Here is a 16,511-nt window from a genome sequence, read left to right on the forward strand (position 1 = left end):
CATAGTAGTATTGGGAAATCGTGTTTTGTTTTGTTTTTTTCTTTTCTCCTTGTACAATGGGATAAAAACAGCAACTTCCATTCTCCTTGTAAAAAGTCCAGTAGCTTTTCTAGACGCATGACCTTTTCAGTCATTCAACATACTTTAAACAGAAGCCCTATCCCTTCTGCCTTTAAACAGCGATGCGGGACTCCTGAAATACATGAAGGTTCTGAATTGTCCCCCCAAGCCCACCAAAGGAAACAAATTAACTTTGTTTTTCTTAAAGGCCAATTTCTACAGAGAGGTGAATCTGACAGAGTAGTAAACACCATCTGAATTGTTTTCAACAATCTCACCTAACTTTACTAGACTGAGCCGAAGGTGCTATTTTAAAGACCGAAAGATGCTATGACGTAGCAGCATTTCATATGGCCCTAAAGGATGTACTTACATTTTGCTGTCACTTTGTACCCCCCCAGAGGAGGGGCGTGGCCTTCCACGGCATCGAATCCAGCGGAAACTAGGACCATGTCTGGGTCAAACTCTTTGGCCACAGGCGTCACCACAGTCCTGCACAGTAAAAAGCAACCCGTTACACATGGGAATGGCAAATACCTCTGCAAACTGTGCAGTGGAAACGACCTGGCACAATCTCAAGAACTTCCCAAGAAAAAAGGAAAGGGGAAAAGTAAATGCTGTTTGAAACGGATCGAAAACCGATTGTTTCCTGACACCGAATCTCTGTTATTGTAGCATCCCAATTTAGTCTTTTTTCTTTCATCTTTTTTTTTCTCCTCCAAATTAAAAAAAAAAAAAAACAGCTTTGCAGGTACATTCTTGAGCCCATCATTTCACATGCACATCTGTGGCTGCTTTATCCCCCTGCCCATAAAAAACCCACTTCTTCCAAGGGAGTGACTAATGTTTTACAGAGGAAAGCTGAGGCTGTCGTGAAAACCGCTCGCTCCAGCCAGGAGGACTTGGTGTAAATTTGAACTATAAATTTCTTTGGGGGAAAAAAATGTTGCCTTTTCAACTTTTTTTTTCTTTAAAAAAAAAATGCATTTTAAAATATTTGTCATGGTAGGGGGTGACTCTTGCAAAGGAAAAACATGAAATTCCTTTAATAGAATCCAGACTATGCTGTTAAGGAAGTCCAAGGTCAGAGACAGCAGGGAGGTGGCAGCCTCATCCATGACAGCTGCCCTGCTGGCCTCACTCGGGCACCTCGCACTCACCTCCTCAGCCTGCCCCCCTCCCCGACCCCCTTCTCCTCGCCGCTGGATTTGGGACAGAATGCCTCATTGGATGCTACTCGGCTTCATAAACTAAAACATTTTTCGAATGCAGGTTTCAAGATCAGTGTGCCATCATTAGAGTTCAAATTCTCAAAGACAGTTTAATGAAATGGGAAAACTGCACAGCACAGGAAATTTAAAAAGTAGTAATGTCTCTATTGTGTGTTTGGGGAAAATGACTAAACCAAATATTAAAAGAATTACTCTTGAATAGCGACATATTATTTTAATTTTTTGAATATTTGCCAATTTTCCATAATAATATCAGATGTATAGTTAACATTTTTTTTGCATGTAAATAAGAAGATGAAGTTACAAAATAAAAACTACTTATTTGAAACTTACCTAAATGGAGACATAAATGAATAAAATGTTTTTTATAACTCCACTACCATTATAGCAGTATAAAAACTCAACCCTTTAAACTCATAAATGTACATGTAAGTGACATCTGTGGAAGTCCTCCCAACAACTGGAAAGCCACTTATATCTGACTTGGCCCATCAGTGAAACTAAGTCAAAACATAATTTTGTTTCCTGTGCACAATTTCATTATTTTGTTATTTCATAAAATTAAAAATCTCTCATATATTATCAGGAGCAGTCTTGCCAATTCTTTTCCTTCCCAGTAATACCAACTCCTACATTACAATTTTCATTAAAGTGTCACATATTATCAATTCACTACTTTTCATATGAGTAAAACAGCCACGTGATGTATGTTGGGATATTAGATACTGGAATAAATTGTCTCAAACAATCAAGAGTGTTTTTATCAAGGTACTCTATTTAATTTGATTAATCCTATGTATTCCCTTAGACAACAATGCTCTTAGGAAAGCATGAGTAGTTGAATGAACAAGGTTGTCCATCCAATCGCATGCATCATTGCAAGTCATTTTCCGTCTCCTTTCCCTCGGTTTGGAAGGTTTCTCCCCTCCTCTTCCCGTCTCCCAAGTTAATCTACATTGTGAAACTGATCAAAGATACACATCCAAGGTACAGCTCCATACTATCTTCTCCACAATGGCTTCTCTCTGCACATGGATATTAAACATATATGTTTGTATTACTGAAGGACAAAGGCAGGACAGGAGACAGGATGAGACAAGGATGGCCAACCTAAGCTTAGAATAGTGAAAACACAGTGCTGACCCACAGAGGGGGAGCGAAAACGTAAATGCACCTACGGACACAAAGCCACACAAAGCAAGCTGACTTTTCTCTCTCTTTGTGGAGAAGCACACTGAACACAAATTAAACACCTACAGAGACTGCCACTTACGAGTCCCTCAGACCAATAGACAGGTATTTTCCTCCACCCTCCTATAGCGCGTTCACCAGTTCAAAAGCCCCACTAAGGTATGTGGAGTTCCCCCGATCTTTCTGTGCCCCCTCTCAGACACGATGCTGGAAGAAAGCCTCTAGCGTGAAAGACAACAAAACTAACATGCAAACGAATAAAAGAAAGGGAACTGAGGAAACCTAAAGAAATTAAATTAAGAGACCATAATCACAAACACTAGGATTATCCTCAAAGACAAAATAGTATAGCTGGACCTCCATATCCATGGATTCAGCCAACTGTGCATTGAAAAGTATACATTTTTAAGTTACATTGTTGCTGACACATACAATGCAGCTGGGCCTAAAATGGTTGCATGTGTACTAAAAATACACAGACTTTTTTCCTTGTCATTATTCCCTGAGCAATACACTGTAACAACTATCTACATAACATGTACACTCTATTAGGTATTATAAATAATGTAGAGATGATTTAAAGTATATAGGAGGATATACACAGGTTATAAGCAAATACTATGTCATTTTGTTTAAGTGACTTGAACATCCACGGATTTGGGTATCCGGATACCAACACCCATGGGTACCAAGGGATGACTGTACACCTATGAAATGAAGAGAGGAAGCTATCAAAATAAAGAGTAACAGGAAACACAACATAGAGGACTCTCTTTAGGACACAAAACAGACACGTTCTCTCAGCAAGTTCAGCACAAAACAGAGACATGACCAACTAACAGGAATAGATAAGAAACTTAAAGAATCCATTTAGAAAATTAACATGTGAAGGAAAGTCTAAGAAAAAAAAATTTAATTTAGAATCCCATATCCATTCGAACTGCCAATAAAAATTGAGCATACAATAGAGTTTTAAACATCCAAAATCTCAAAAAACAATAGTATTGTCTACAAATATTTTCACGGGAATGTATTAGATGATATACTCCATCAAAATGAGGACATAAAGTAGAAAAGAATGAAACACAAACCAAACCCCCCATGGAATTGTTTTGTGTGTGTGTGTGTTTTTAATAAATATCCATTTTTGCCAAAATTAAAAAAAAATTACTTCAACTTTAAAGCATAATAGTAGACATTTTCTCTGTCATTGGGAATTGGACATAGAATGGAGTCAGGTTTCATTCCAATAAAACTATTTTGTCAATAAAGACATCCTATCCTCTCTTACAGGGGAAATATGTTTATTTATGCCACATCTCCAGATATTCAGATTCCACTCATTTCTGTTTGAAGCAGACACCACATTTGTTATGTATGTCATTCTTGAATTCACAGAAAATATGGAGTTTACAGTTTCACACAGGCATTCAGAATGTCCCATCTTGCAGGACTAATCATTGAATTCACTCCAAAAAAAAATTTTAAAAGATGGAAAATGGGGAAAAAATATATCCCTTGATAAAGCACTTCCACTTAAAGAGATACATGCTTAGACCTGTGTCTGAGTGGTATGTGCTTTGAATAAACTAGTGATGGGTATGTGAGCCATGTGCTGCTGCCCTACTATATATGCTGTCCAGTGAACAGCTGTATGGCAACAGATGCGTATCAGTGGTGATACTGGTAAGATTCATTCATTCACTTTAACCAGTACCTATTCCATGTCTACCATATTGTAAACACTATTTTGGCTTACGGATGTGTTCAATTTTGAACTGAATCTTCTTTGTTTTCCTGTTGTTGATATTAAACTCTTCCACTGTCAGTTCTCTGATGAACTGATAAAACTAAGACTCCACATAACCCTTTATGGTGGCAACTGTCTTAGTAACACACACGGGACTGTTTGCACAGCTCTGTTTACGCCAGTCTAGATTGGTTTGATTCAAAAGATCTTTCATGTCTGAAAGACTGAAGAACACATTTGGTCGTATTAACTGGGGAAAACACAGTAATTTTTCTTAAGTAGAACAAATCCTCAAAGGTATTCATTTACAGTTTTTATCTGAATAATTGGGTTTTCTGGTTAAAGATAGCAAAGTATGTGTTTGTTCCTCATCTTTCCTAAAAATGTCCCACTGACAGGAAAAGTATATGAATATACATAGGAGCTCATGGTTTTTCAATATGGGGTGGGCAAAAGTAGGTTTACAGTTATAATATAATAAATAATAAAATAATTAGTAATAATACAAGAATAAACTGTTTCACCTACTCACAGTTGTAAACCTGTTTGCCCACCCCTGTATATTACAGGTAAACAGTCACAGAAACAACTTTAGATGTGGGTATGCATGGCTTGGCGTATATTTTCTAAGAGCAATGACAGCCCAGTAGTAATGAGCACATCAGTGCCCAAACTTGTTTTCTAATATCAATCTCCAGTAAAAGGATCCAAGGAGCCTTGGAGAGGAGGTTGATTCCAGGACTGTATTAGGAAAATGACATGGTATTTCTGGAACATCTTGTGATGACAGAAACAATGAAATGCTCGAAAGGGGTGGGGCCAGGTCAGCAGGGAATATGAACCAACGTGAAAGAGCTCTCAGTGGCCAGAGTTGGGACAATCTGAAAAGCAAAACAAAGAATGACAATATTGGATTATAATCCAAAACTTCAAATTGGTATTCATGAGTCCATACAGAGATTTAAAAATGACAGAATAAGTAGAGAAAAGAAGAAATAGTTCTGTCTTACAAAGAATTTCAACTAATAACTAGAAGAACTGAAGAAGACAGCAGATCACCATTTGAACAAGACAGATAATAACATGCAGGGAAAGGCCATGAGGGATGCTAAAACCAGTGGACAAAATTTGGAGAAGAAGCATGGTATTTACATAGTCCCAAAGTATTTTCCCCAAGATATTAAAAAGAAACAAAAAAGAAACATTACAGCAAAGAAACGCACAGATGCCATCTTAATACAATGATTCTGGTTAACATCCTAGTGATAACACACACCAATGTCAATAACCCTGATAAGAAACACTGAGAAAGGCAGACAGACTCTATAGTGCTCTTGCTAAAATTATGGAACCTCAACTTGAATAATGAGCAAACATAAGACAAACCTAAATTAAGGGATATTTGACAAAATAACTGAACAGTACACGTTGAAAGTCATGGCCAGGGAAGACTAAGGCATTGCTACAGATCACAGGGGACTAAGCAGATATGACATGTGGGTACAATGTGAGGAACAGAAAAACTAGTGGAAAAACTGCAGTCCCATATAAGACTGGCAGTGGAGCTAATAGAATTGTACAAATATTAACTTCTTAGCTTGGATAATTGTACTACAGTTATGCAAGTTGTCAACGTTAGGGGAAGCTGTGGGTAGGGCATGCAGGAACTCTGTGCTGTTCTTACAATTTTTCTGTAAGTCCAATAGTATTTTGAAATGAAATGTAAGTATCAGAATACAAAAAAGAATAAACGTATAACAATTAAAGAGGATGAGAGATTTGTCAACAAAGAGTGATTAAAAAAAAAAAAAAAAGAACAAAACAAACAAAAAAAACCACAATAAATTTCCAGAAGAAGGAAATAGACTAGGCCCATACTTAAGAAATGAAACAAAAGAGAAAACTACCACCCTGAACATGCTCCCACGGTACCGCAGAAGAGATAAGAGATGTCCACCCAAGGGAACACCCTGAAAAGCAAGTGTAGTGAAGGACAAGACGGGCAGGACTGAATATGAGAAACTAAAGAAATGCTACTTGGCTAAGAAGACCAGGGCTACAACCCAACACCTTCATTACCTTCCCTCTATGCCAGTAATCAGGGTTTATTCCTGGCAAGTTATTCAGAGACTCTCAATTAAGAAAAGGATGCGTCTGGAGAAAGCCAAGGCTTCTAGTGAGGATACTGTTGCCCCAAAATACAGCTGTCCTTATTTTATCACTTAAGGAGATTCAGAGACTATGAGCCATCATCTGGAATGCACACTCCAAAGTAGGGTTTGGCCATCCACACACTCTGTCCCACACCATCTGACACAGAGCTCCCAACTGGCCCGTTTATACAACCACAGGGAAAAATGACACCAGCTACTACTTTCATAAATATTAATATCAAAGCAGAAATTTCCTGGCATATAAGGAGAGCTAGTAGTATGAAGAAAAAGAAAAGGTTAAAATAAACATAAATATAAGCAACTAGAAAAACAGACATGATTCGGACAACAGAAAGAATAATCTCAAAGAGATTCAAGAAAAACACAAACATGCTGTTATGAAAAGAACAAAGAATAAAGGAAGCACTTCAAGATAAAAATTACAACTGCATAAATTAATAGAAGGTCTGAAAAAATAAAATTTAAGTAATCCCTCATAAAAGGAAGCAAATTTACAAAATTTATAAGTGGGAAAATATGACACATGGAGGATCAATGCAGAGCCCTGTATTTGATTGATAGGGTCTGTGAGAATACTGAGAATTAAAGCAGAAAGAAAGAAAGAAAGAAAGAAAGAAAGAAAGAAAGAAAGAAAGAAAGAAAGAAAGAAAGAAAGAAAGAAAGAAAGAAAGAAAGAAAGAAAGAAAGAAGAAAGAAAGAAAGAAAGAAAGAAAGAAAGAAAGAAAGAAAGAAAGAAAGAGTTTTCAACTAATAATAGAAAACAATTTTTAGGAACTGAAAACACCTTAAGTCTATAGATTTGATTAGTCCAACCAATGCAAGCTCTGTTTATAAAATCACATACACACTTCAACATATTCTAATAATAGTTCAAATCCTTAAAGATCTTATAAAAGAAAAATGTCATCCTCAAAAGAGACAAAGAATGAGACTGACATCAAAGTCCTATCAGCAACACTGAACGTCCACATATTGTGAGGGGAAATTATTTTTAAGCTTTAATTCTGCCCTGGCTGGGTGGCTCAGCTGGTTGGAGTGTTTTCCCACACACTGAAAGGTGGCAGGTTCGATCCCTGGTTGGGTTGTGCTCAGGAGGCAACTGATCCATGTTTCACTCTCACATTGATGTTTTTCTCTCGCCCTCTCCCTCTCCCTTCCTCTCTATAAAATATGTCCTAGAGTGAGGATTAAAACAAACAACAACACTTTAGTTCTACTTCCAGCCATTACATAGTAGCCATCTTATATGTTACTTAAATAAAAATACTTTAAGACATTTAAGGAGTCCGAAATGTAATTCCAAACCATCCTTTCCAAATAATGTACTTAAGAATATATTTCTGCCAAGCAAGAAAGTAACCCATAGAGAAAGGTAGAGGACCAAAGCAGTGGGTATATCACAGGAGAACAACAGAGGATCCACCGATGATTTGTACCTGTATTGATTGGCTAGGAAACAGATGACTGAAGCAATCATAATGGCATATATGCCTTTGCGTCTTCACCTGCCCCCTGGAAATTCTGTCATGCTGTCCTGCTCTTCTCGAAGAGCAATCTACCTCCTCCTCCTTCCCTACATGTCCTCTCCCCAGGTTGCGACTCATGCTAGAGAGAGTACCATGACCTTATTAAAATAAAGGGAGACAAAAATACTACTAATACTACTAATAAAAAGAGACGTGGATCATGCAACCAGAGACTAAACACAGTAAAGAGAAAAGGATCTCATTCCGGATTTCCTTCCAAGGAATGTGCTTCTGATTCAGAACCTCCCCAGCTAGAATGGACCTCTGGATTCATTGCGTGTGTCATCAGTGGCCGAGGCACTGGCTGCGCTGAGTCATGGGCTGTGCTCCGGCCCAACCGCGCGGCGATTCCCAGGACTCACCTCGGCGTGTGCTGAGCGCGCTGTGCACGAAGCTCCCACGCCCTGGGTGCGCTCAGCGCAGGGGAGGGCCGCTCTGGCCGGGGAAACACCAGGCATCTGAAGGCAGTATAACCCATCGGGTTACTCAGGGACATTTCGGTTTCCATTCAGAAGTCCCTCGCTGGGCTCCTCGCATGGGAGAGGCATGGGGTTATGCCGGCCTTCATTCAACCACACGAATACACTGCAGCTCCGCCCTCAAGGGTGCGGGTGGAAAGGATGCGTCTTTGAAGTACCGCATGGTACACATTCAGGCACAAACAATGTACCAAGAGACAGAGGGGACTGGGCATCCAAGAGGGACGAGGACAATAGGGGAAAAGTCTGTCGGAAGAAGGAACGTAGAAAGCGAACTTGGACGTTAACGTAGGAGTTCCCAGGAAGACATGCAGGGAAGACAGCCAGGCAGCAGGAGCAGAGGGCAAAGGCCTGGACATCGGGAAGGGCACACGGCTGTGACAACAGGCGGCCTGGAGCATACGGGGAAGCCACGACAGAGAGGGCGCGAGGACACCAACCCTAAGTGTCTGAAACAGCACCAGGAGCGCCTGGCACTGGGGATGGTGGCGCCAAGTAGTTCAAGAACTGGAGAGTGGACTCTGCTATCAAAGCATCACACAGGTCGGCCATTCATGTTCTTCACTCAGCAAATCCCCACCAACCACCTGCAACAGGCCTGGGTTACTAGCGAACCAAGTCCTCGATCTCTCGCCTTCGTGGAGTTGACAGTCTCGTGGAGGAAAAAGTGTACAGATGAACAAGTCAGCGTGTAGGAAGGAAGACGGTGCAAGTCCTCAGAAAGTCACGGGAGGGGGAGCCTGCGTAGATAGGGGTGCTCTCAGGGGGTGCTGGTGGGACAGAACACTGCCCTGTACCAAGTGAGGGGGGCGCCCACGTGAATTATGGGAAAGACCGCGGCCTGTGGGAACGGTAAGGGCACAGGACCTGAAGTGGCAGGGTCTCGGTGTATTCAAGGGGGTTACTGTGGCTGACACAGAGTGGGTGACGGGACACATGGTTGGGAATGGGGCCAGAAAGGTGGCATACAGCCAGTTGTGAGACCACTGTAAAGACTTGGGATCTCATTCTGAACGAGGGAAACGCAGGGCTGAGGAGGGCAGTGACATGATCTGATATATATCATTTCTGGCCTCGTCAATTACGCTGTGTATGTAAAAGTGCCCTTTAGAATTATGAGGTCCTTTGCCCTCCGAGACAGCAGATTCGGAGCCCCCGTATAATTTATAATGGCATATTATAATCACGCAAAAATGGATTATAGGTGAAAAGCCAAGCCTATATTTTTCTTTATAGTTTAATTGTAGGTCACTGCTTAACAGCATCAGATTATAAAATTACACATTTGCAGATGGTACAAGGACTTGTGTCCTTTTTAGATTTCTCTAACGAAATCAAAAGCGCACCCTACCGCAGGCACGCTGTCTCGCCCACCTGCACGTGTCTGAGCACAGGCAGGAGGACGCTCCCACGGGAAACTCTTCGTGACAGTCCCTGCTCCCACCAGCAGGGGGCGGCACTGCAGGACGCCCAGGACCTCGCCGCCGCAACGCCAGCACCAGTCCCCTTCCGGGAAGCACGAGGGAGGAATGTCCTGGGTGTTTGTGGACGAGGGTCAGCACGGGGAGCTCTAAGCCCACCACGTGCAATGTGTTCACCAGGTGCACCAGCCCACACCTGAGCAGGTCCTGCTCTTCTACCTCACCCTTCACCTTCCATGTCCTCACAGACCCAACACACACACACACACACACACACACACACACACACACACGCTTCCTCTCCTTCACCCCCATCCTTTTTCTTTATTACCTCAATTTTCCACCTTCACCAGCCCCCTTCTCTCTCTCTCTCACCCATGTCCGATCCATCAGGAAATCCCATATTGTACCCATTCGAACTATATCCAGAAACCATGTCTCAATGCAGCCTCCTTTGTCACCACGCTGGCCTGTCCCAACGTGTCTTGCCTGGATTACAGCTACCGCTTCGGAAGAAGTACCCTGTTACTCCCCTAATCTGCACCCTATTCTCGGCAAGCCAGCCAGACTGATGTTTGGTCAGATCCCCGGCGTTTTTCTCAGGGTAACAGTAAAGGTGTTTTTATTATTTAATTTTATTATTTAATTTTACTTTATTTTATTTTTCCTCTTTATTGATTTGAGAGAGAGAGGAAGTGAGAGGGAGAGAGAGACAGAAACAGCGATGAGAGAGAACATTGACTGGCCTCCTCCTGCATGCCCCCCACTGGGGACCAGACCCACAACCTGGGCATGTATCTCGACTGGGAATCGAACCAGCGACCTCCTGGTGCATGGGTCGATGCTCAACCACTGAGCCACACCAGCCAGACAAAGGTGTTTTTACATGACACACAAATCTCTACTCAATGAGGCTGCCCTCTGTTGCTCTGACCCCATCTCTTACCACTCTCCGCCAGGGCTTAATTCACTAATATGCCAGATGCACTCTGGCCAGCAGACTTCACACGGGCTAATTCCTCTGCCCAGAGTGCTCTTCCCCAAATGTTGGCTCCTATTATCATAATCTCAGTAAGACCTTTTCCCTGAAGCCCTTCCCGTACCTACCCCTACTTCCTACTCCTAACTCTTTCATTCTGCTTCTCCCCATAACACTTATCTTTCAAAGCAATACACGATGATTTATTGACCATGTTCATTGCCCTTTTTATTGTCCAGATCTCCCCAACAGATGCAAGCTCCCCAGGTGAAAAAATCGTTTGCCTCTTTGTTCACAGATGTACCCCAGGGGCCCAGAAGAGTGCCTCTCACATGGTGGGTACTCAGTAAATAGCTATGGAACAGAACTTCACCTGATTTTTCATGTTTTCAGCTTGGGTTTTCTTGGTCCCTCACTCTTCTTCAGCCTGTACACATGTCACAGATATATTTGCAATGCCTCATTAGTACAGTGTCATTAACATCCCTGCCGCCACCTCCTTGGACACGGGTGTGCTGACAGTGACCAGCAGATGACCCGACTTTCCTCTCTTGGCCACCTGAATAAACTTCTCCAAGCACAGAAACAGAATAGGGATGCCAAATACAAGAATATGCAAATATTCACTCAGCTGAGGTGTAATTTAGAAATGACACTAATGAGAAACAAATAAAAAAAAGTGGGAATGAAAAGTCTGCACAGCTCCAGAAGATGCGGCTTCTATTTCTTTGTATAATGTTTTGTCTACTTGCCTCTCCTGTGTCCTACCTCTTCCTTGTCTCTATAATTCCGCTCAATAGGAATTTCCTCTCATCTTGACCTATTTCACTGATTCGGGTAAGTTCTCCGTGTCGAGTTCTTTGCTATTTGTGAAAGTCATGCATCAGGATATGAACTCGGCCAGCACAGGGGCATTCTTTTCTGGTTCTCTTACTTTGAAGAGCATCGGAACACTGTATGAGGGAGAGGAAGAGGAGATAATGTGGGGTTTCTCCACAAGCCTGCAGGTTAGGGGACCACATTCTGCAACACTTTCCACTGGGTGCTTCTCCAAAACTGAACTCTCTGGCTTCGATGCACAATTGTACAAAGATCACTGGAGTCCAGCTCAGGACAGCTGGTTCAGTTCCTAATTGTGTGACATCAGCAAGTGGTTTTTCCTCCACTATTAGTTTCCTCAGCTATGAAATGGGGGAAGGGGATTCATCTATATGATCTAAAGTCATATGCAGCTCTCACAAAATACGACTTTTTTGTGTCTCAGGGCTACTACACCACAGGAACAGTTTCCCCCTTCCTACTGTCTTTCTCTTACAATTGGTAAGAAAACCTATTACCTGGGTGGTGGGGGTGGGGTGGGGGTCAGAAAATTAGGTAAAGGAGGTCTGAAGGCACAAGCTTCCAGTTATAACATAAATAAGTTCTGGGGGTGTCATGATAACTGTCATTAACAGTACTGCAGTGTATATCTGAAATTTGTTAAGAGTAAATCTTAAAAGTTCTCACCAAAAGCACGAAAAAATCATCGCCTTGTGAGGTGACTGGTTTAGTTAACTAATCTATTGTGGTAATCATTTTGCAACACAGGGTAGGGCGAGAGGAGGTCTTCAGTTGTGAGTATGCAAAACACAGAGTTTATTCTCGTATTATTATTTATTAATGAGTGCATTATTTTCCATATGAACAACTGTAAACCTCCTTTTACCTCAACCTGTATATACTTATACCAAACCATTATGTTGTGCACTTTAAACACTAAAAAGTTATATATTAATTATCCCAATAAAACTGGGAAAAAAAATAAAAAAAAACAACCATTGCCTGAAGCTCAACATTTCAGATCAAAATCTTTGTTACTTACTCACTGATTTGACCTTATCTTCTCTGATTTCAGTTCTGAAGTGTGTCTTTCCTTTGATGAGTGGGGTCTCGAGAGCCAAATGCAAACCACTTCATTCCAAGAACAAAGTATTTATTCCTCGTGCAGAATAATCATTTTAAAAGAGACTGGAGCTCTAAATATGACCTTTAGGAAGTTTATATTATTATTTTGCTATGTTAAATGCTGATTACAGTACTTTGTGTTTTTAAAAGAATGAACCCTTGATGAGGGTAAGGAAACTATGTACAAACCACACACTTTAAAAGTTGGAATAATAATAGGTCTAGGATCTCATTATATTACTACATTGAAATGTGTGTGTGCATATATCATAACACCACACAACATATTCTAACTAGGAATAGATATTTTAACTAAATATCTATGTATATATACATATACATATATAATATCTAATAATATACATATTCCTAGTCCAGACAGTTCATTCTTTTAATGGGTGTTTTAAATATGACATTTAGTAAGTTTATTTTGCTTTAGCACATTAAAAGTCATTGCTAATTTTAGAACTCTGTCATTTCGGAAGAATGAATACTTGAAGGGACTAAGGGACTTTCCTCGCCTAAGATGTGTCATATGGCCAGTAACAATTCTGACTAATTCAGAATTATTACTCAATGTGTCTGTGAGTTGAGAGCTGGGAGAAAAACTTTTTCAACAATAACTCTTTCTGGCTCTCGGGATGCTGTCAGTGAGCATCATTTGGTATTTACATTACTGCACTGCTGTTCTCTGGATGAGGCAATGCTGCTGCCTTCCTGCGCAAACTCCTCCGCTCAGACAGAGCAAGCTGAGAAAAATGGTAAGACTGCGAGCCCATCAAAAGTGATAAAGTTGTCTGGCTGGTGTGGCTCAGTGGTTGAGCATCGACCCATGCACCAAGAGGTCGCTGGTTCGATTCCCGGTCAGGGCACATGCCCAGGTTGTGGGCCCGATCCCCAGTGGGGGGCATGCAGGAGGCAGCCAGTTGATGTTCTCTCTCATCGATGTTTCTATCTCTCCCTCTTACTTCCTCTCTCTCTAAAATCAATAAAAGTAAACAATTTTTTTTTAAAAAGCGACAAAGTGGATCTTATGTAATTACCATAAACAAGCATAATGGTAACAGAATGAACAGATTTTGCTTTTATTGAACTCAATTTTGAAATTTGGTCTAGAAAAATTAACAAATCAGAATTAGAAAACTCTGAGACATGCTTAATTTAGAGTTTTTAGAAGTCATTTAAGAATTAATGTTAAAATTCTGTTAAAATGAATGTTCTTTACTTTGAAATATAGAATGAAACGTATATATGATTACATATGTCCCTTCCCAATCTTTACTTTATGAAAGTATATAAGTGCCACGCTTTTTAATATGCCAAAAATGTGGCTATAATTTTGCAACAGTGGTTTTCAAAAGAATATTTTATTATGATTCCAAACGTAGGTCCAGTAACTTATAGATGGTCTTATGTCTTTGGTTTCAAAAGTATTGCTAAATCGTTTCTCCCAAATTTGCAAAAAGCTAGGGCTGGAAAGGCACAATTGGTCTGCCACTCACCAAATTAACAAAAGTCTAAGTCACAGGTAACCTATGCTCAGCCAAAAGAGAAAGGACTAAAATATTCCCAGGTAATCCACCACTGATTCCCTGTTGAACCCCTTCAAAGTTGCCAACAAGTGTCCAGGAGTTTGCATCGAATGCATTTTTCCGATGGTTGCAGTGAGCAGTTATAGAGATGCTGATTTCCCAGCACTTCAAACTCTAACTTCCCTTACACCAACCTCTTTACTCCTCTCTTCCTTCTGTCTTTCTTCTCTTTCCTTTATTAATTTTCTAATTTCTCTCTCTTTTTTAAACCAATTTATTCTTAAAGGATATGGACATAATTTAAGAAGACTTTGGAAAAATCTTGCACAAATCAGGCCACAAAATTTTCAACTTTGTTTCCTTAGGTGAAGACCAAACAGATAACCAAGCAAGAAAGTATATGCAAAGAACACCATAATCCATATATTCAGGAAGAGAGGCAGAACAAGCCCCTGCAATGTGTATCTTTCCAAATCTTTGTTTATTTTAGTTACTATAGCAACTTTGTGATTGTAAAACATCGCCATAATGAGTACAACATACAACACCAACGACAGTAAAATGCTCCTATAACTGAAATAGCAGAGAATTGTTTAGAGAATTCTAAAAGGCTGATTTCTTTAATGGGCTCATAGCAGAAAAATGTCTACCTAAGTCAATAGTAAATGTCTCCTCCAAAGGGACAATAAGATGCTTATGACACGTGCACTTTGGAAACTTAATTATGTGCCCATTTCTTGTTATTACTTTCTTTATCCAAAAAAATCCCTGAAGAGATGTTACTACCATCAAAACAGTCGTAGGGATTTCTCTGCTTTCGGTGGGGTGCAACGTGGAGCTTAGTACACATATTGCATTTCCCATCACCCTCTGAGCACGGAATATTCTTTCTGTAAAGTTTCACATGGGCCTCGCTTTGGTCTTTGCACGAGTGATTGCATTCCATAAAATATTATTGCATAAAGCCAAAGGACCCTGGTTAAAAATTAAACTCAGTATTCCAATAAAATCCAATCTAAAATATATATATATATATATATATATATATATATATATATATATATATTCTATTCACACACACACACACACACACACACATGCATACGCACACGCACAAAGAGAATGTTAGCCATTATATTTCTTCTCAAAAGAAGAGACCATGGAGCTTTGTAGGCATAAAAAGGAGAAAGAAAGGTCAAGCTTTACTGTAAGTAAATGGTCTGTGGTTTATAAAATTCACAAAATAAATTACAGCATGACATCCTTTTCAAGGAACTGTTTGTGTCTTCGGAAAAAGTGTGTATTATTTTTGGTCAACTCTACCTTTTGATGTGGCCTTTCTAAGGGAGGCAGCATCATCAAGATTTTTTTCTTTTAATTGCGTAAAAATATGAGACAAACAAGACAAAAGGCGAGCTCATTTAGCAATTTAAATCCCTAAGCCAGACAGAGGCTGTGAAGGAAGGAAGAACTTGGGAGCTGAGGTGCAGAGAGAGTCTCTCCTCAATCAGGAGACCAATCAAAATCAAGGAGTTTTATTTTTTTTCTTATCTACAATGACAGGAGAGTAGGATTAATCCTAAAGCTAAAGAAATCGTTTATTTATGTTGCAGGCAAGCTAATTCTTTTCTCCTGGCAACAACAATAAAATTGTCAGCCATTTTGCCAAGCATGAAGTTAAATCATTTATACTTTGTCTCTAACACTGTCATGCCAACGACATATCTGCAAATATGTGTTTTGATCCCCCATTTTGTAGATAATTGAACTGAGACTCAATTAAGTTAAAAAAATTAAGTCAGAGTAATTGTCAAGTTGATTCAGCAAGTAATTGGCATGAATTGGGATTCAACCCCCGATTTGTCTGGATCCAAAGTCCATGTTCTCACAAACCTGCCAATTTCAGTGTCGTGAAACTGCATTATTGGATGACAAATTAATTTCCTAAATGCTATGATTCTGCGAGGAAATGAAGGCATATCATATGTCTCAAATTAACCTCGATGTTCCTGTGAGTCAGAGAGGAAGCAGGCACGCCATGCTTCCCTTTACAAGAGATGGTAGAAATGAGATGGCGATGAACATTTATTCTGCAGTGACCAGGCACAATTCCAACCAACAGCGTTCATTCCACCAATGAGCATGGACTTCCCATGGCGTCCTGTTAGAGTAATCGATATTTACTCTTCAAGCAGTAATGACAAAAATATAACATACCACAAA

The 16,511-nt window shown here is 40.2% G+C and overlaps 1 protein-coding gene across 1 annotated transcript in view; it reads right to left on the reverse strand.

Moving 5' to 3' along the window:
• Window positions 1–16,511, reverse strand: part of LOC118619781 (histone deacetylase 9-like) — a 234,982-nt gene that overhangs the window by 123,638 nt on the left and 94,833 nt on the right. The window contains exon 7 of the mRNA XM_036246496.1: window positions 434–552. Coding sequence (XP_036102389.1) covers window positions 434–552 — 119 coding nt within the window. The remainder of the gene's footprint in view (window positions 1–433; window positions 553–16,511) is intronic.

Source organism: Molossus molossus, unplaced genomic scaffold (genome assembly GCF_014108415.1).
Source record: "Molossus molossus isolate mMolMol1 unplaced genomic scaffold, mMolMol1.p scaffold_m16_p_7, whole genome shotgun sequence".
Classification (NCBI taxonomy): Eukaryota; Metazoa; Chordata; class Mammalia; order Chiroptera; family Molossidae; genus Molossus; species Molossus molossus.